The 21,439-nt window shown below is 41.1% G+C and overlaps 1 protein-coding gene across 2 annotated transcripts in view; it reads left to right on the top strand.

Annotated features, from left to right (window-relative positions):
- COL14A1 (collagen type XIV alpha 1 chain) overlaps nucleotides 1-21,439 on the top strand; it is a 286,377-nt gene that overhangs the window by 215,213 nt on the left and 49,725 nt on the right. For both annotated transcript variants that reach the window (XM_073632207.1, XM_073632206.1), the window contains exons 32-39: nucleotides 3,217-3,359; nucleotides 4,343-4,452; nucleotides 5,909-6,067; nucleotides 7,227-7,304; nucleotides 13,471-13,557; nucleotides 18,338-18,391; nucleotides 18,831-18,926; nucleotides 20,996-21,049. In XM_073632207.1, the coding sequence (XP_073488308.1) occupies nucleotides 3,217-3,359; nucleotides 4,343-4,452; nucleotides 5,909-6,067; nucleotides 7,227-7,304; nucleotides 13,471-13,557; nucleotides 18,338-18,391; nucleotides 18,831-18,926; nucleotides 20,996-21,049 (781 nt within the window). The remainder of the gene's footprint in view (nucleotides 1-3,216; nucleotides 3,360-4,342; nucleotides 4,453-5,908; nucleotides 6,068-7,226; nucleotides 7,305-13,470; nucleotides 13,558-18,337; nucleotides 18,392-18,830; nucleotides 18,927-20,995; nucleotides 21,050-21,439) is intronic.

Raw genomic sequence — 21,439 nt, 5'->3', positions numbered from 1 at the left:
AATTTATTGAGATTTTATGTGATAGACCAACACAAAGTGGCACATAATTGTGAAGTGGAAGACAAATGATAAATGGTTTTCTACATTTTTTACAAATAAATATGTGAAAAGTTTGGCGTGCATTTGTATTCAGCCCCCCCTGAGTCAATAGGACTTGTAGAACCACCTTTCGCTGCAATTACAGCTGCAAGTCTTTTTGGGGATGTCTCTACCAGCTTTGCACATCTAGAGAGTGACATTTTTGCCCATTCTTCTTTGCAAAATAGCTCAAGCTCCGTCAGATTGGATGAAGAGCGTCTGTGAACAGCAATTTTCAAGTCTTGCCACAGATTCGAAACATAGAAACTTAGAAAAGTGACGGCAGAAAAAGACTGAGTAGTCCATCGAGTCTGCACATTTTATTTTTTGGGTTTTTTTTTTTTGTTTTTTTGGGGTTGTTTTTTTTTTCATTAACCTTGTTGTCTGACTTTAGATCTATGTTTATGCCAAGCATGTTTGAAGCCATTTACTGTCTCACTACCTCTGTTGGTAGTTTATTACAATCATCAACTACCCTTTCAGTAAAATAATACTTTCTAAGATTCCTTTTGAACTTTCCTCCAGTTAGTTTGAGGTCATGGCCCCGTGTTCTTGATTTTGGTTTCATATTCAAAAGACTGCCTTCCTGAACCTTATTCATTTGATGTATTTAAAGGATTCAATCATGTCTCACCTTTCTCTTTTTTCCTCCAGACTGTATATATTAAGTTCCTGAAGTTGCTCTTGATATGTTTTATCCCCCACACCTTTCACCATTTTGGTTACCCGTCTCTGGACTCGTTCTATCCTATCAATATCTTTCTGTAACGAGGTCTCCAGAACTGGACACAGTATTCTAAATGAGGTCTCACTAAAGATCTATATAGGGGAATTAGAACCTCCTTCCTCCTGCTGGTGATCCCTCTAGTGATGCATTCTAGTATTATATTCACTTTTGCTCATTTTGCAATCATCTGAAAAAAGCACCCCCAAATATTTTTCTTCTGTATTGCTGGCTAGTGGCTAACACTTTTCCCCTAATGTTGTACTCTCCCAGGGGATTCTTTTTCTCTAGGTGCATTATTTGACATTTAGACATATCGAACTGTAGTCTCCACTGCTTTGACCAATCTTCCAGCAATGCCAAATCATGTTCCATGTTACAGATACCTCCAGGGATATCAACCCAATTACACACTTTTGTGTGTAATAGGGTTGAAATCCCAATTGTATTTAGGTCTGGACTTTGACTGGGCCATTTTAACACATGAATATGCTTTGATCTAAACCATTCCATTGTAGCTCTGGCTGTATGTTTAGGGTTGTTGTCCTGCTGGAAGGTACACCTCTGCCCCAGTCTCAAGTCTTTTGCAGACTCTAACAGGTTTTCTTCTAAGATTGCCCTGTATTTGACTCCATCCATCTTCCCTTCAACTCTGACCAGCTTCCCTGTCCCTGCTGAAGAAAAGCATCCCCACAACATGATGCTACCACCACCATGTTTCACGGTGTGTTCAGGGTGATGTGCAGTGTTAGTTTGCCGCCACACATAGCGTTTTGCTTTTTAGGCCAAAAAGTTCAATTTTGGTCTCATCTGACCAGAGCACCTTCTTCCACATGTTTGTTGTGTCCCCCACATGGCTTCTTGCAAACTGCAAATGAGACTTCTTATGGCTTTCTTTCAACAATGGCTTTCTTCTTGCCACTCTTCCATAAATGCCAGATTTGTCGAGTGGAGGACTAATAGTTGTCCTGTGGACAGATTCTCCCACCCGAGCTGTGGATCTCTGCAGCTCCTCCAGAGTTACCATGGGCCTCTTGGCTGCTTCTCTGATTAATGCTCTCCTTGCCTGGCCTGTCAGTTTAGGTGGACGGCCATGTCTTGGTAGGTTTGCAGTTGTGCCATACTCTTTCCATTTCCAGGATGATATATTGAACAGTGCTCAATGAGATGTCCAAAGCTTGGGATATTTTCCTATTACCTAACCCTGCTTTAAACTTCTCCACAGCTTTATCCCTGACCTTTTTGGCTGTCTAGATTTTATTTAGGGGTATCAGAGGGAAGGGGCTGAATACAAATGCACGCCATACTTTTTAGATATTTATTTGTAAAACAATTTGAAAACCATTTATCATTTTCCTTCCACTTCACAGTTATGTGCCACTTTGTGGTGGTCTACACATAAAATCCCAATAAAATACATTTACGTTTTTTGGTTGTAACATGACAAAATGTGGAAAATGTCAAGGGGTATGAATACTTTTTCAAGGCACTGTATCTACCTGACCACTTGGTGCCATGGTGTGTATCTGTTTAATAGGGGAGCCAAACGTGGTGAGAAAGCAGGCATGTAGGAGGTAATCCACTTAAGCCATGGTGATATTGAAACAACCTGGCTGCTCTGTTTAATGATATTTCACAATCACATATAGGAGAGAATTCTAAATGACACATATACACAATCCAAATTCTGTCAGCCAATGCCTCACAATATCTACAAGTTTTTAATTTTTAATTGTTGTACTATTGGTGTTAGAACCACAGCCTGGATATAATGATTATCAAATAATACACCACCTCATTTTTGAAGCAGCCAATTCTTGTAATTTACACGTGTGTGTTTTAAAAAATGTTATCACGTTTTCATATTTACTTGCATTATTAAGCTGTAGATGTTTGAAGAAAAAGGTCTCCTCACTTTCTTCTTGGGCACAGCATAGACTAAAGTCAATGAACAGTATAAACAATGTTAGGAGGTGTTTGTATATCAAACAAGCATACTGTAATTAATATCTCAGTTTCATATTTTAAATGTTGCTGTTGGCAAGTTAATTTCCCTGGGTGTAGTCTGGTACCGATCTCAGGTAACCCATATAAAGCAATATTTTTTGGTGTTTGCTGAGCTATCTTGCATCTTACTCAAGGTTACTCAGCAAGTCCAATTGCTTTTGACTTGTTATTACTAGATATGCTGAGAGTTAGATGACTGTTCCTTCATTTTAGGTGTTATACATGAGCTGTCTGGTGCCCTCCAGCAATGGAAGAATGACATGCTCTGCCAGCTGGCTTGCAGTATATTCTGGGATTTGGTATTCTTTACCACCTGGCTACATTGACTGCCAACTCTGCAAAAAGAACTAGAAGTGCTATCTACAGTAAAAAGTTTGATTCTTAACATTGTCCTTTTATGTTATCAGACATATTCATCCAGAGGGCCTCCCGTCAGATTATACCATCTCCTTCCTTTTCCGAATACTTCCCGATACACCGAAGGAACCATTTGCACTGTGGGAAATCTTAAACAAAGACTACGAGCCATTGGTTGGCGTAATACTTGACAGTAGGTTAATTTATTTTAACATATTTATATAGTGCTTAATTAGGATCGTCTTGTTCCAAAGGACAACACTGCCAATGTCATGTTGTATCAATCTGTAAATCCATGCGTACGTCTCAAATTCTTCCACAGCTAGGGCCTCTTTCCTGGTTCACCTGCATTAAAGTATCCTTGTGAACTTATAGTAGTATTGCTTTCATTGCTCTTTTTACCAGCCTACAGACCTTTTGCTTCCCCATCTTTGTTGTTGTGCTATTGGAAGCCAAAGAAATTTCCTGAGCCAAGTGAGTCATAGCTAAAGCTGGCCATATATGGATCGAAATGTGGCCGGTTCAGCAGGGATCAGACAAATTTTGATCCATGTATGGGCAGGGTGGTTGTACAGAAGCCGATCTACTGGCAGTGCTGATCAGTGTATTCCAGTGAGATCATTTTGTCCTTTTGAGGGTATTACCATCAGTGGGGTTCCCTATATATTACGAGGTACAGATTTATTTGTTGTATACAATACCTAAATGGAAATGAAATTTAGTAATGGCTTTGCCTTCTTTGTGGTGTCTGAACCTACCTTTGGTAGCCTCCAAAAACCTTGCTGCTACAGCCATTTTGATCGACCCAATGGTTCTGATGAGCAAACCTCGGGCACTTCCTCTTCCTGGCATGAGTCTTTTGGCCATTGAGTCAACCTATATTAGCAAGGTCTAGTAAGAATGTGTGGCTTGTGTGAGGAAGCAGCAAGCTCCAGCATTGCCAAAGGTCGGAGCTTTGCTGATGAGAATGTGTTTTGGCTGGGTCATAGAGGTGCTGAAAGTATCTGCAGGCAGCGTAATTTTATAAGGTGTTTTCAAAAGTGACATCTGGACAGCAGCATATAGTTTTATACACTAAGCCTGACCGTAATTTTACATTACCCAAGCCTCTTGTATGTTTTATATACTCTTACATAAAGTGTTATCTCCGCAAACATATATTTTTTTTCCACACAGATAACGGTAAAACACTAACTTATTTCAATTATGACAATAAGGCACAGTTTCAGACTATTACCTTTGAAGGACCTGAGGTCAGAAAAATATTCCATGGCAGCTTTCATAAGGTGAGTTATGTAATGTGCATAGCATTGCATTTCAATGATATTATATAGATGTAAAACTTGGGAGAGCAGTGTTATGACTGTAAGCTGCAAATATTTGGCATAAACCCTATTGTTTTCTTCTGACCAAGCAGAGATGTGCATTGTTCTAACTATGTAGAATAGTGGTGGGAGTGCCAGGCATTCACATCACATCACATCTGGTCAAGTAAATGGGTAAGCGTCTTATCATTTAGAAACTTTTTTTTCATAATATATGCACTCCAGTAATGGCTACATGGTATGCCTCAGGTCTGGTTTCCTGATGTGACAACTGGTAGGCCATGCTGTGCAATGCACAAAGGCAGATCCACGTATATTCTCTATTCTATTTATATATAATTTATTTATTTTAATTATATAATAAAAATAAATATAATTATAAACAGTATAAAATATATTAATGGTATATATATATATATATATATATATATATATATATATATATATATATATATATATATTATATATATTATATTGTGAAAGTGTGAGGCCCTGCCACTGTATAAATGTAGGGAAAAGGGACACAGAGTTTGCATGAATGCAACGTGCGGGACACCACAGAAATATCAGTTTTGAGTGGAGAAAACTGTTTTTAGAGCTTTCCTGGTGTTTTGGTATTCTGGGCTTGGGTTTCGGAGTTTGGTGATTTCTAAGAGTTTTGGGAGGAAGAAATCTCCAGCCTAGTGTCCAGGTCCTGCAGGAGTATGACAGTAGTACAGGTGCACACAGCATTTATAAAGAACTTGGGCATAGTTCACAGAGCACCCTTTAGGAGACAGGTGTGCTCCACTCAAGAGACAGCACTCTATGCTGGAGAAGAAATTCCATGTCCATCAGGCTGCGAGGGTTGAGGCGGCTAAATGAGTCTGGAAGACAGAGAGCCAGGATTATTAGGTGAGTCCAGGGGTCTGAGGGAATTTGGAGGTCTCAGAGGAGTGAGAGAGCCTGGGGTTTCAGAAGAATCCTTATCAAGAGGCCAAGGAGTGGGCTGATGCAGCAGTGTTTTGTATATGAATTAACTGGGGGAGCCAGGAGTGTTAAGAGAGTTGGAAGAGCTGGAAAGGCTAAATGAACACAGAAAAACTATGTAAGGCCGTCTGAGTGACCAGCCAAAAGCCAAGGTTAAGGCCTGAAGAGGGAACCAGGTGGCTCTGTATTTTCTTTACTTGTTTTGATTTTGAAAATCCCCCTGTGTGGGCTACTGTATTTGTGGAACTTTGATTTTGTTCAATAAAAGTGGGCCAACAAGCCCTAAAACCACAGTTTTGACTAGCATAGACTCACTAAAATTGCTTGTAACTTTGAGCTAAAAATTTGACCTAATATCACAATATATATATTTAGCATCTACCTATGTTAGTAGCATAATCCTATTTTAATATCTCTTTAAACTATGTTTTTCTTTTCTCTGTGCCAGATACATATTATAGTTACCAAGACTAATGCTAAGCTAATCATTGACTGCAAACAAGTTGCGGAAAAGCCAATAAACACTGCCGGAAATATCACAGTAGATGGTCTAGAAGTCCTAGGCCGGATGGTAAGATCCCGAGGACCCAAAGACAATTCTGCTCCAGTAAGTACAAACAGGGCCCTACTTTGTTAATGCTTCCCAAAAAGTAGAGATACCCAGTAAATAGCTGGGAGTACAATTGGCCATTCATTGGCGAACCCACTCAGCACATTCCTGCGGTACAACTTACCCCGTTAGGCAATAAATTTACATTTATTACATTTTTCTATTATCCTACCACAGAATGGAGAGCAAGTGTTAATGCAAATACTCCTTACATATATGGGTGGATAAAAATAATTGATTATCGGAGGCCCAAGAACAAAAAGCGCTTTCTACATAGTGCTTTATATTGTAATAAATACAAGGAAAGTGGATATAGAGACAAAGTGTGTGGCGTCTGTCCAATAACAGCCAACAGAATCAACACAATGAAGAATTTGTATTAAAGGGTTCTATTGTTTGTAGTGGGAAAGGAAGTTTTGTGTTTGTGTGACAGTCTTACAAGAATTATTGGTTTACTAAGCTGCCTACGCACTGAAAAATGCTCTTCAAGTGAAACTAACTGAAGGATTGATGTTAGGAGCCGTGTAATAAATGTTTATTAAAGCAGTAAATCATATAATTGGTTTTATTGCACAAGAGAGGGAATTACATTACATGGGCCCTTAAGTTGATTTTTTATTTTTTTTTCAAATAAGAGGCTAAACATATTTTGTTAGCATGTGACAACAGTTAAGTGTTATGTTCCTAAAGCGGAATTAAATGTAAAAAAAACAAAAAAAAAAACAAAAAACAAATTGTGAACAGGCAGGTTTTTTTTATTGAAGAACAGATATGCAATATCTCTTTTGCAATTAAATACATTTTGGTAAGTTAAGCTTTAACCTTTGCATGACCATACTGTAGGTCACTAAAGCCTAGATGCCTTGTACAAATGTACAGTGTATGCCAAGGTTCACACTATGCTGCTTTCATGGTGGCTGCCACGTGTGTACCGTCACAGCAGCCTATTCATTTGAGTCTTTAAATAATGACATCCTGGTATTGTAAGTATTTCTCGGCTGTTAGACCGCTGCATGCAATACCTCTACTATCCAGAGAATCCTGGGAGCTATGATAACATCCCTGGGCCTGAGGCAGTGAACAATCTCCAACCTGTAATTCTTAGGTACTAACTGATGTTTAATGTCTAATTTGCATTTGCTGTTTTTTATCTCAGTTTCAGCTGCAGATGTTTGACATTGTGTGTGCATCATCCTGGGCCAATCGTGACAAGTGCTGCGAACTTCCGGCATTGGTGAGCATATAATATCTCTTTCTTTCCTCTGAATATGGGCAGATTGTACTGTCCATCCCTGCTTATTATTGATTTAGGGGTTCACCTCTTCTATGTTGGTGGATCAATATCAATAACTGTATTTGTTGGCCTCATATGTCATGGGTAGGCCATATACGGGTTGACTTCCAGTAGACAAGGTCTACAATGATTTTGATTTGCCATCATCCAGTGTGTGTGTGTTGTAAAGGAAGGGGAAAAAAAGGGGGATAATGGGACTTTATATGAAACACAACACTAGGGTAGAATGAATCAATCAGTATTAGTAAATACAATATTTATTAGAATAGATGAGCACAATGCAAGGTAATAAAATATTAACTCAATAAGTAACATATAGAATTATAATAAACATGATTGGTAAATCACATAATATTAAAATGATTGCATAGTATAACATTATTCCTCATAAGTCATAATAGAATGGCAGTGTGCCCAAATAAGTACAAACATGATTAGTAATATATAATTGATTCGTGCAAGATAAAAACCCATGATAGATGCATGATTGCTGTGACATAGCACCAGTAAGTTCTCGACACATTTCGTGGATAATTTCCACTCATCAGGAGCAGCTGTACACTGGAAGTATCTATAATAAAATGTAAATTGACCGTAAATTATAGTTGCAAAAATAGGAAGATAGGGAGCAAAAAACCTATGGTCCTAACACTCTTACCTATGGGTAGAATCAAGGCAAAAAAGGCATAGATAATGTTATTATCAATTGGAGGCACTATGGGAGAAGTATCACCTTGGGAGCTGAGGTGATAGCACTGTGGTGGCATACCGGCAAGAACCATTGGTGAATGAACATCTCATAAGAAGGAATCCCCCATCAGAAGCTATAGTAGTGAATGATATTGGATATGAGCCCGTAGGGCTTCTGTGAAAAAATATTATAATATAGTGTAAACCAGTGTACCATTTAAGATATTTAACTAAGCTGATGAAAGAAAGGGGGAGGGGGAAGGGGAAAGAACCAATATGTGAAAAGTAAAGTGTGCCATAAAGACAGATCCCGGGTGTGCAATGGGGAAATTAGTCACCAAATTGTCACCAAAAGAAAGTGAATAATTTGTAAATAAAAGTGGAAACCCGCCACAGAAACAGTAAAAGAGACCACTGCATTAAGATTACCTGGGACTTGAAATAAAGCATATGGTCCAAAGTAGTGTATAAGAAATAGAACAAAATCCCCTGGTGGTGGACTTTTAAGGCACAGACATAATAAAGAATATTCTAATATGAAAAAATATTTATTAAAGTATGAAAAGTACAAAACATTTATTAAAAAGCACATTTAAAGTGAACATTCCAGTGTTGGCATGGAATACATATAGCAAGCTAGTATTTCTTGTACCCAATGCGTTTCTGAGTAAAAATGTAGTTCTCCTTCTTCAGGGGTATAGTTTAAACAAGAAAATCAGTATTATACACTGGAATGACAATTGTTGCCGATTGAAAACATGCATCCAGCCCAAGACTGAGACTGTCTATTGTCAGTCTTGGGCTGGATGCTGGAGCGAGCAACCTCCACGCACCATCTTGCAGGGTCTTTTGCAGTGGGTCCTCTGGTTTCGGTGTTGTGTGGGTGTGGGGGAGCTGGACCAGCATTTATGGGCTAGGCATTCTTCTGTTCCTGAACTCTCTGGCTCAAGCAATTTGGAAACAACCATTCTTGGTACCTCCATGTTTTTAATCGGCAACAATTGTCATTGTGCTTTTTATTACATGTTTTGTACTTTTCATACTTTAATAAATATTTTTTCATATTAGAATATTCTTTATTATCTCTGTGCCTTAAAAGTCCACCACCAGGGGATTTTGTTCTATTTCTTGTAAACACTGGATGTGGCACAACTATATGCCCAATCATAACCGACTTATCTTTGTAAAGTAGTGTATAAGTGTAACAGAAAAACGTGGGTGGACAGAGTGTATACTCCATCAAGGAATAGAGACGAATGGCAGCCAGACCGCCAACAGAGCCCCACTAACGTCATGCTAAGTGCTGGTAGAGAGGAGGCGACCACGACCGAGCGGCTACCGCTCGTAAATAGGAGCCTAAACCCTCCCTCGTGTTGCACGTAGATGGAGAGAGCATCAAGTCAGCACGCGGCATCAAGAATGACGTCACTCGTGCGGCGTGTTAGAGTGGCGTCGATGCACAGTGAGTGCATGCCCGCGATCAATAAGATCGGGGGAGTGGGGAACAGCCCGGTGCGCGTCGTAACTCCCGGAAATGAATGAAACCAATCCCCAGTGCTGGCCTCACATTGGGCACCATTGGGTTTGTTGTTTCAAACAAATACAGTTTATTACTGAATTCAGATTCTGGGGAACATCCTGAATGTCAGTGAATCCCCAGAACTTTGTTAGTGGTACCCAATACACACACTGGATGATGGCAAACCAAGATCATTGTAGACCTTGTCTGCTGAAAGTCGACCTGTAAAGCCCCTTTGGCCAATACGTTTTTTTTTTGTCATAACTGTTGGGTGTGTGCATGTGGTTTTCTGGCATTTAGTGTTAGCTCACATAGGCTGTAAATACAGGAAACCATCCACCTGCCACGTTTCTTCAAGCATAACATGCCAAATTTTAATTGTCAAATCTATTGAGATTGCTCTTAAGGGGTTCCAGCAGACAAGGTCTACAGTAATCTTGATTTGTCATCATCCAGTGCATGTACTGGGCACCACCAACAAAGTTCTAGGTATTCAGTGACATTCAGGATTTTCCCCAGAATCAGAAATCAGCAATAAATTGTACATGTGTGTAAAGCCCCCCTTTGGCCAATAGGTTTTTGTTATAACTGTCAGGTGTGTGCATGTGGTTTTCTGGCATTTAGGGTTAGCTCACACAGGCTGTAAATACAGGAAATCATTCAGCATCAGTGTTGCATCAACCACGACATGCCAAATTTAAATTGTTAAAGTTATGAAGGTTGCTGTTAAGGGGCCCTTGGGAGAGCTTGAAAGCACCCACCAAGCTCCCCTTTTGGTACTTATGTGTGCTAGGCCTTAACGGAAAGCTTCTGATGCATTCTTTTCATAGTAAATGATGTGGAGATAGGTAGTTGCTTTACACCAATCTCTCCATCCAAAACAAATGCATTTTGAACAGTCTGGATTTGTGCCTCCTTAGACTTCTTTGTCTGCTGCTGCTCCCAGTTTAAATGATTAATTTAAAGATTAATGAGTAGTTTCTTCAAGTTTGGCTGTCAACCAGCTTGGGTGATTCCCAAAGAGTGCAGACACGAAGCTGCTGGTGCTCTCCAAAGAGCTGATCTAGCATTAGGCAATTATGCTAATTGTGAGCTGGCATATTCACTAAATGCTAATAAATCACCTAATCTATAGTTAGTAGGGTCGTTAGTTAAAGCTGAACTTCAAGACTCTGGTCTGGCCTCACCTGGAGTATGCTGTGCAGTTCTGTGCACCAGTCCTCAGGAAGGATGTAATGGAAATGGAGCGAGTACAGAGAAGGGCAACAAAGCGACTGGAGGATATTAATTATGAGGAAAGGTCGCGAGCACTGAACTTATTCTCTCTGGAGAAGAGACGCTTGAGAGGGGATATGATTTCAATTTATAAATACCGTACTGGTGACCCCACAATAGGGATGAAACTTTTCAGTGGAAGAGAGTTTAATAAGACACGTGGCCACTTATTAAAATTAGAAGAAAAGAGGTTTAACCTTAAACTGCGTAGAGGGTTCTTTACTGTAAGAGCGGCAAGGATGTGGAATTCCCTTCCACAGGCGGTGATCTCAGCGGGGAGCATCGTTAGTTTAAAAAAAACTATTAGATAAGCACCTGAACTACCACAACATACGGGGATATATAATGTAATACTGACATATAATCACACACATAGGTTGGACTTGGTGGACTTGTGTCTTTTTTTTCAACCTCACCTACTATGTAACTATGTAGTTAAATATACTAAGAACAAATAATGTAATTCTGCATGTAGTATAAAAATATTACGTGTATTTTTAAATATCACTAATGCAAATGCCCACAATTGACTTGTTATCAGTCTTTTGTAATTCCCTGTACAGCAGCACTTAAGCCAGCCATAGATGAAGCACTTTTCTTTCCTCCAACCCAAGAAAATTGCTTGACTCCCCCATCATCACAGGCAGTGTTGATGGGGGAATCTCTTCTGTGGAGAAATTGTGTTCTCCTGGCGGGGGGGGGGCAGGGGAAGCCATCCCTGCTGGGAAAACACAGTGATTACTGCTAGTCACTGTAACAGCTGCTAGCATTAATTGTATGTAAAATCTGACAGGCTGGTTGTACCCAAGTTGATCGATTAATCAACTTGGGTACATTCAGCCTGCCCATACATGATTCAAACCATCTATGGCTGGCTTTAGACTGTGAAAGGGAAGGACAGCAATAGGAGCCAATCAGACGTCCCATATTTACATGTGCTGATAACGAACATGCTGAGAGATAGAGGGAGCAGAGAGATGACCTCATCAATCTGTCCCTGGTGCTTCTCTGTCCTAACTGCATAGCTGAACTACAGCAGAGAGGTCTTAAAGCTATATAGTATGTACAGCATGTCAATGGTGTATTTATCTGCTCTGCGGAAGTTTGTCTTTATACATACCTGCACCAGCTGGGTGCAATAGGTGATCTTAGTCTTAAGCTGAACATTCACCTGTAGAATTTCATTCATATTCAAATTCATAAAAATAATTTGTCAGAGCATTTAATAGTACCATTATGCACTTGACAAACTTTGTATTAAAACACCCAAAATTTTTGTTGTTTCCCATCCTTTTCCTTTGTTTTTCCTCATCACTTACATCAATCAATTCCTCAGTTCGACCCCATTAATTATAAAAGTTGAAAGCTTCCAAAAACTAATGTTTCCAAATGAAATTCTCCTGGTGTATGGCTAGCTTTAATACTCACCTGTCAACTGCATATGGCTGACTAAATCGCCCAGCTGCTTGTTTTCCTGGCCAGTTTCATGCTCTTTGCAATTCTATTCATTCCTATAGAGAATGAGTCTGGAGTCTGAACTCTGCCAGGAAGACATTTGACAGGCATCTGAGCGATCTGCAAAGGGATGATCAGCACTTAGGATGACATCCAAAATAGTATTCCTTTATTAAATACATGTACAAAGCTGTAAAACAGCCTACGCGTTTTGGACGTTAGTCCTTAGTCATGGCACCTGAGCAGTCTGGGAGGTTTGGGATGCTCTGATATAAGTGTAATTGCACTCAAGGTTACAATTTATAGGAAGTCTGTGCTGGGGGAAATGTAGATGCTGCCATTGGCTGACCTTCGACTGAAAATACAAGTTGCTTGGGTGTGTCTAGATTTGTTGCTTACTGAAGTGCTGACCTAGAACAAACATGCAGATCAGGAAAATTAGAGTGTCAAGACTTTATATGTGCATACTTGTCCTAAGTCATTGACTCCGAAAGCGTTTAGGTCTTTGGGTTAGTATGGGAGCCAGACAACTAGAATTTTTAGATTATACCCCAGTGCTTGGTATGAGTGGAGGAGTTCAACCCTCCTGCAAACAGACCATGTCACTAATGCTAATCACAGGGCTTCTTTTATGGGGAAGGATGTCACAGGGCAGGTCAAGAACATAGAGCTAGTCACAGAGCTTAGTCTGAATGAGCATTCACAGAAGTACACATTTGGCAGATATGCCTAGGTGAGTTAATGTGTGACTGCACTATCAATGGTAGCCACAGGGCTTGGTCTGAGTGAGTGAGGGAGCTTACTACACCTTTGAAAATACTATACCACCAACATTAATCACAAGACTTAAAGGAAGAGCTCACCTATCTGTGGCTGGACTATACCATCCACAATTAGGGGGTTGGTGTTTTAGGCCAAGAAAATGGGGCTAGTTACCAGGCTTGGTCTAAAAGTTGGAGCTCACTTGTCCACTTGTGGTGACTTTACCACCAACAATGTAGGGGGAGAGTGTTGTAGGTCTTCGGATACATGACAGGACAGAGAAATACGATAGTCATCTTCTGTAAATGAGTTACAATAATTTGACTTTTAGTTGTTTCTATATTACAGTTTGTCAGTTGTATCCATGTACATACCTACGGGTTACATTTCTGTTTTCCCTTACAGAGAGATGAAGCCACCTGTCCTCCTCTTCCAAATTCCTGCTCCTGCGAGCAAGAGAACAAAGGATTACCGGGGCCCCCAGGACCTCCGGTATGATGTGTCATTGATTGTGCTCAGACATGCAAATGCTTGTAGCGCTGGGACTTGCTCTAGTGCTGAAGTTACAATTCAATATGTATAAGACATGGCAGGTTCCATTGTCTGCGTATCACTGTGTAGCTGGCTGTGTTATTACACCTGGGCTCTGGACTTTCTACATTTTTAAAAGCTGCCTCTTTTCTTATCTATATACTGACTTGCCAAACTAAATAACAGATGAAGAGGAACTTGGAAACCCTTCTGACATTTTCACATATTCACTGTTACAAATGCAAATATGCAACTTATACAGAATAAACTAAGCAAGCAGGGAACAGGTCCAACTATTACTAGGCCTGTGTGATTTAAATTGAAGGCCAAAACTGAAAGTGGAGGGTTCAGTAAAACAGTCCATAGGCACACAAGTGAAGCTGCATAATGCAGATTTGTCTCTCCATAGTAAAGACCAAAATAAGTGCTGAACCTCCCTTATCACGTGGGTGATAAGCAGCCATATGAGAGCCACATACATAAAGGTTTTTAATGTCTTCTGGTTGAACTTGGACATTCCTTTATCAGCCTGACTAACTGACTTCAAGCCAGAGAGGCTTTTATATGACTGCATTTTACATCCTGCCTTTTGATTTCCAGGCAGATATCTGTTGGATTTGAAAGCCCACACAAAGGCAGAATATTAGAAGAGATGTCCTTATATTAGTACATTATAGTGTCTTTGTCAGAGGACTATATGATAAGTAGACACTGTTAAATTTGGGCTTTAGGGCAAGAAACTAAATTTGGGGAAACCTCATGCTACATACAGGCATACCCTGCTTTAAGTACACTCACATTACGTACACTTGCGAGTACAGACATACCCGCGAGTGTACAGAAAGTGGCTCGCAAGTACAGACATTCCCGCGCCACGCAGCCGCAGCATGGCCTGGAAGAGGCAGAGCTGCCGCCTGGAGTTGTCTCCTGTGAAGAGGCCACAAGTGAAGAGGCAAAGTTCCCGCCAGCCCAGAGTTGCCCGCCAGCCATGTTTGCCAGCTAGCCCAGAGTTGCCCTCCAGCCATGCCCGCCAGCCAGCCCAGAGTTGCCTGCCAGCCAGCCCAGAGTTGCTGCCTAAACGTAAGTGGATTACTGTACAGTAATGTACAGTACTATAAACTTCACTCCCTGACCCCCCACTATAGCCCATTTCCCTCCACTATAAGCCCTGATCTTTCCCACTACAGCCCCTGACCCCCCTCTACAGCCTCTGACATCTCCACTACAACCCCTGACCCCCCACAGCCCCTGACCCCCCCCCCCCCCCAAGTAAAAAAAAGGTATTGCTTCACTTTAAGTACATTTTTGTTTTACATACATGCTCTGGTCCCATTGTGTACTTAAAAGTGGGGTATGCCTGTATTCAAAAATAAAGTAAATAAAGCAACCAAAACAGCTCACTGCAAGGGTGTTATTTTCATTGAGTTTTAGGGTGAATGAATAAGGTGGAATACTTACCTTATTCCTCCCTCCAGCAGGGACCCTTCAGCTTTGGGACGGGTCATGCAAAGCCTCCCCTGTTAGTGCTTCCAGTCATGGTCACATTCCTTCCTCTTTTATATACAATGCAGGCTTTTCAAAGCGTTGAGCAAAAAACTAGTCGAGCCTCTTCCACTAGACTGTTAGTATTTACTTTTAAGTGCATTTGGGCAGTCCTTGTTCTTATGGGAGTGTGGTGCCCACCATTGGACTATCTACACTGTCAGTAGCATGCATTGTATATAATGATGCCAAGGGACTGCCCAGAGACTGGAGTTTCGGAGAGAAGAAGACAGTGCCAGAGACTACCAGAGTGGGGGTTAGGGTAAGTAATACTGCCTGTTCCTCTACCCCTAGACAAAAGAAACATTTAACTATTGCAGTGCAGATGGGGGAACACTACAAGGGTACATTTTGTTTGTTCCTAGAATTGGTAATTTAAGCACCCTGGTGATGGCCTATGCCAGGCATCACTAAATGTTGGACAATGGTCCAAATCCCATCTGGACCACCGAGGCCCCGCCATTTAGGAGCTGTTCTTTCCAGCAGCCATCACCACTGCTGCTGTCATTTTCACAGAGCCAACAGCGGGAGGCGGGACAGCTTTGGATGGAGGGCAGGGGCTGCCAAGTTAACAAGCAGGATTGGTTGCTAGGATGCAGGACAGTCCTAGCAACCAGTCACCAGCTTGCAGCTCCCACCCCCTCTGTTCAAACCTGCTGTGCCTTCTGTCTTTCTCCCTGTCTGTGTAAGGTAGGACAGGAATGGGGATGATGTGCAGGGGGGAGACATTAATGGGGTTGCTGAGGACAGTAAGGGGGGCTGACGACAGCTAACAGGGAGGCTCTGGACAGTAATGGGGGGCTCAGGATAGTAATGGGGGGCTGAGGACAGTAATAGGGGGGCGCAGGACAGTAATGGTGAGGGGACTGAGGACATTAATGGGGTAGTTAAGAACAGTAATTGGCCATCTAAAGACAGTAATGGGGGGCTAAGGACAATAATGTGTGGACTGAGGACAGTAATAGGGGTGTTAAGGACATTAATGGGGTTGCCGAGGACAGTAATGAGGTCACTAAGGACAGTAATGAGGTCGCTAAGGACAGTAATGGGTGGCTAAAGACAGTAATGAGGAGCTGATGACAGTAATGAGGTTGCTGAGGACAGTAATGAGGTTGCTGAGGACAGTAATAGGGGGCTGAGGACAGTGCAGCGTGCTGAAGGGAGTAATGCGAGGGGTGAGGACAATAATGGGAGGGGGGCTGAGGACAGTAATTTGAGGGGGTGGGCTGAGGAGAGTAATGTGAAGGGGAATGACTGTGATGTGAAAGGGGGCTGAGGATGCTGATGTAAAAACAGGATTGTGATATGTGGCTCAATTCAGATCTGTGCATGCAGGTTTGCATGCGTATGTCGCAGGTAGAGCAGCCCATTCATTTTAATGAGCTGCCCTACCCATGAGAAACGCAAGGAAAGAAGTCCTAACAAAAATGTGCCGTAGGTGCCGATGTGCGGAGGTGCCATTAGGTATTATTGGCACCCCCATGCATCTGCTAAAGCGTGTTTCTTTGTGGATCAGCTACGCATGCCATTTCACGCATGTTCCCCAGCCACAGAGATGTGAACCTAGTCTAATGCCGCGTACACACAGTCGGATTTTCCGACGGGAAATGTTCGATGGGAGCTTGTTGTCGGAAATTCCGACCGTGTGTAGGCTCCATCGGACATTTTCCGTCGGAATTTCCGACAAACAAAATTTGAGGTCTGGATCTCAAATTTTCTGAAAACAAAATCTGTTGTCGAAAATTCTGATCGTGTGTACACAATTCCGACGCACAAAGTTCCACGCATGCTCTGAATCAAGCAGAAGAGCCGCACTGGCTATTGAACTTAATTTTTCTCGGCTCGTCGTACGCGTTGTACGTCACCGCGTTCTGGACGTTCGGAATTTGCACAACATTTGTGTGACCGAGTGTATGCAAGACAAGTTTGAGCCAACATCCGTCGGAAAAAAAACATGGATTTTGTTGTCGGAATGTGCGTGTACGCAGCATAAGAGGAAAGGGTTCTGTGATTTGAAGGATCCAAGTCATAGCACAAATATGTGATTCGGACCTCTGCTGTTAGCATATTACTGACTGGACCTCTGCGAATTTTAATTCAAGACCCCTGGCCTTAACAATCTGTCGTCTTTATTTACAGCAACCGAATTTCATCATGTTTCTAAATATAGTTGAAAATTGGAAACTAGCTGCTGCTAATTCTTCTGCCTCTTCCTGCTACTAAAACCAGTACCTGTGCTGTTGAGGCTAAGGTTGAACACAGGATAACCACTTAGAAATGAAAGTGTATGTCGACCCCAAAACATTTTTTTTTACTATTTTGATTAGTGGAAAAGAATTAGAATTCCTTTTTGGGTTTTTACTGCTTTCCAGGGCAGGACATACACTGTAAGGGTCTTCTATACCAGTGGTTCTCAACCCTGTCCTCAAGTACCCCCAACAGGCCATGTTTGCAGGTTTTTCTTTATCTTGCACAGGTGCTTTAAATCAGAGCCAATGGCTTGGTATTTTGGACAGCTGTTTTATTCCCAAAACATGGCCCGTTGGGGGTACTTGAGGACAGGGTTGAGAACCACTATTTTATACCATCAGTTGGTTTTGGTGTGGCAGCCTTGATTCATGGATCCAAAAAAATAGACAGGACTGGTCTTTGAAGCGAGGGTTTGCTAAAAGGGTTGAGGAAGGCCTTAAAATGCATCTAAAGCCTTTTTTTTTTTTTTTTTTTTTTTTTTTACATTTTCAATTGAGTGGGGAAGAGTTTGAAGCTTTATCAGGTTTTAATTGCTTTCTGTGCTGCCATTAGGGAGATTCACCCTTTCTCCAAAATCCAAAATGTTGCCACCAGATCCATAATAGAGGGGAAATCTTTTAATGCGGACACTTGTTCTGGTGACAGCAATGCTGGAAAGATTTCCCTTACTATGCATAGGTTTATTCACACTTGTTTTGCCTATGAGACAGGAAGGGAAAGAAAAAACACAATCAGAAAGCAAAAAAAAAGAAATTTGGCAAGGATTTTAACAGTTCCATAACATCTCCAAAAAAAATATATTAATTTAAAGGTCTGACAGTTTGACTTTTACAGTGTTGGAAGGGGTAGAGTTCTCCAATTAGAGAATCCAGTGGATGATCTTAATGGTATTTCACCTTTATCTATTTTTTTCTGGTAACTCTCTTATTATGTTTCTAACTCTTTTTAGGGTGGTGGTGGTATGAGGGGACAAAAAGGATCACAGGGAGATACCGGGCCACCGGTAAGTGTTTTTCTTTTTTTTTTAAAGTTTTATGGTCACAGTAATTCATATTTCTATCATTATTTTTCTTATCTATTTATTACAGGTACTTATATAGCGCTGTCAATTTATGCAGCACTTTACACATATATATATTGTACATTTACATCAGTCCCTGCACTCAAGAAACTTACAATCTTAGGCCCCTAACACGCATTCATACATACACATAATAGGACCAACTTAGAAGCTAATTAACCTGCCAACACGTCTTTGGTGTGTGGTAGGAAACCCACACAGGCACAGGGAGAACATGCAAACTCCAGGCAGGTAGTGTCATGATTGGGATTTGAACCAACGACTCTAGTGCTGCTAGACGGAAGTGCTAAACACTTAGCCACTATGCTGCCCAGGTATTCAAAATTACATTTTCTTTTTCATATTTATTCCATTTTTATAGGGGTCAGACGGCCCGCCAGGCCCATCAGGCCCACCAGGAGTTCAAGGACCACCCGGACCACAGGGACCAAGTGGACATTCCATTCAGGGACCACCAGTAAGATTATTTCTGTCTTCTTTATTGAACTAAGCTTCTGGAGAATGTATGTGCACAAAGAACCAGAGAAGTCCTGTGCCACAGAGGACAGAGTCCAGTAGTTGGGTTAATTACAGAATGGAGCAGACACCAGTCAAAGACGATTATTTTCCTAAAATGATGTGTTACTGGCCTTCTAAAAGTGGCCCTTTCACTAAAGTATATATTTTAAATGAAGACATGCCTGTAAAAGAAGTCAGTAAGTACTACCTCTTCTGCTGCCTGTGGTGCAGGTAAACTGACACTTCCAGGGGTATTGATCTCCCAGGTGCCCCCACCAGCTCTCACCTCTCACTGGTTCCTCCTTCTGACCTCCACATCACTGTTGAATACTGTAGTGATCAAAAGGACTAACTAGGAAGAGCTGGGAAACTAGGGGACCCAGAATACTGCCAAAAGTGAAGATTTCTCAGCATTGAAGTGGAGTTTAGTGATGAGAGCAGTAGAAAAAAGGTGATTATTTTCTGGCTTCTTTAACAAGTACTTCTTAATTTAAAATCTGTACTATAAAAACAGGGGTGCTTTAGGAAGTCCAATAATACCTTGATTTTAGGATAGTAATGTCAAAGTTGTAGCTGGGCCTTCTGGGCATCCACCGAGCCATAGGTTCCTGCTTGTCAGTTTTTTTTTTTCTTTTGCGCCATCTATTTCCAACTGGGGAGAGTTCCCGTCACGTTACTGTTCCACTAGAGCAGAGGCCTCTAAACTGTGGCCCGAGGGCTGGATGCGGCCCCTTGCTTGCCTTTATCCGGCCCTTGGTGTATTATCCCTCCCACTGATACGAGACACTATTCTGCCATCTGACACTGACAATGGAGCACCATATCTCCTACTGACACCACTAATGGGGCACTATTCCTCCCTATTATATCAATGATGGGGCACTATTCCTTCAACGGATACCAGGAAAATTTCCACTCCCGCTGGCCAAAGTCCAGCCCTCCTTGAGTCTGAAGGACAATAAACTGGGCCTTTGTTTAGAATGTTTGGAGACCCCTGCCCTAGAGGATTTCCTTTCCTATTCTGAAGACAACTCAAAATGCTAGATTTCATGTCACTTTCTGCCCAAGTGATAGTGGTTACCAGGACAAATAGAGTGACTCTCCCTAGTGGGCACACAGATAGCAATACAATTTGACAGGTATTTTATCTCTTATAATTGTATCTAAAACGAAAAAAAAAAAGTTTTAACTTTAGATACATGTTCAGTATAGATGTGTGATATTTACCCTTACTAAAGCATACAGTAATATCCTAGATGGGATGAAGTATGAGGACAAAATTCTGTGTTTTATGTTGTATTGCAGAATTAAGAAAGCAGAAGGCATTTTGTGTAATCTTCACTGTTATATGTGTAGCCTAGGATGAAGTATTTCTAACCTAAGGCTGAAAAGAGTGTAGCATGGTAAAGCCTTCTTACAACAGAAGGTATTCACATATCTAATTTCATAACGTATCCCAAAAATAAGAGGATTATTCCTAATTTCAGGACAGTGAGCTATGTCTTGCAAATCATACCTGTATGTCCCAGTAGTCAATTGCATATCCAGAACTGCTGGCATAAAGCAAGGATACAGCTTATTATAGAGCCATTTGTTCCAAACTGCATATTTCAGTCTTTTTGGCCATCATCAGTATAGTTCATGGAAATCATGTCGTCTATGGAGCAGGACTTGGGATGGGAAAGTATAATTCTATGGTAGGAAGGGACTAAAGAAATAAAATAGAAATTGAATAATTATGTAGCTCAGTAGTCTTCTTAGAACAAATGATATTTACAGGGTTCATTTCTTTGCATATTTAAAAAAAAATTTTAAAAATTCCATTTCAGGATAGTGAGTAGAGCCAGGCCAATCATTTCTTTATGCAGAATGTGAGTTCAGTTCATAAGAAAACAAATCTCTATTTAGATGTGCTGGATCACTAAAGTTTTTCAGCACAGTGTCACCAATGAAGTTAGAGGTTTACCATACTGTTATAACCCTATGAATTTGTATAACTATTAACAACATTTTCTCTATTTTTTTTAGGGTTCTCCTGGTTCAAAAGGAGATAAAGGAGAAGCTGGAATGCAAGGAAATCAGGTTACCTGCTGTGATCATTTATATTAAAAATGCATTATTACTCTGCTGGGGGATATAATGTCCAAACTGTAAAAACTATATAGACAAAAGATTGTGGACACCTGACCGTCCCTTTTACACTGTATGGCCAAAAGTATGTTGACTTCTCTCCAAATGATTGAATTCTTTTGGTTCCAGTAAATGGTACTGTTAATGCTACAATATAGATAGACAATTTAGACAATTATGCTTTTCGACACTTGTGGCAACAGTTTGGAGAAAGCCCTTTTCTGTTCCAATGTGCCCCTGTGTACCAAACGAGCTCTGTGTAGACATGGTTTGGTGAGTTTGGTGTGGAGGAACTCAAGTGGCCTACCCAGAGCCCTGGCCTCAACCCCACTGATCTCCTTT

The sequence above is a fragment of the Aquarana catesbeiana genome, linkage group LG05 (genome assembly GCF_042186555.1).
Source record: "Aquarana catesbeiana isolate 2022-GZ linkage group LG05, ASM4218655v1, whole genome shotgun sequence".
NCBI classification, from domain to species: Eukaryota; Metazoa; Chordata; class Amphibia; order Anura; family Ranidae; genus Aquarana; species Aquarana catesbeiana.
The sequence above is the reverse complement of the archived record's forward strand: the minus strand, read 5'-3'. Positions and strand labels throughout refer to the sequence as shown.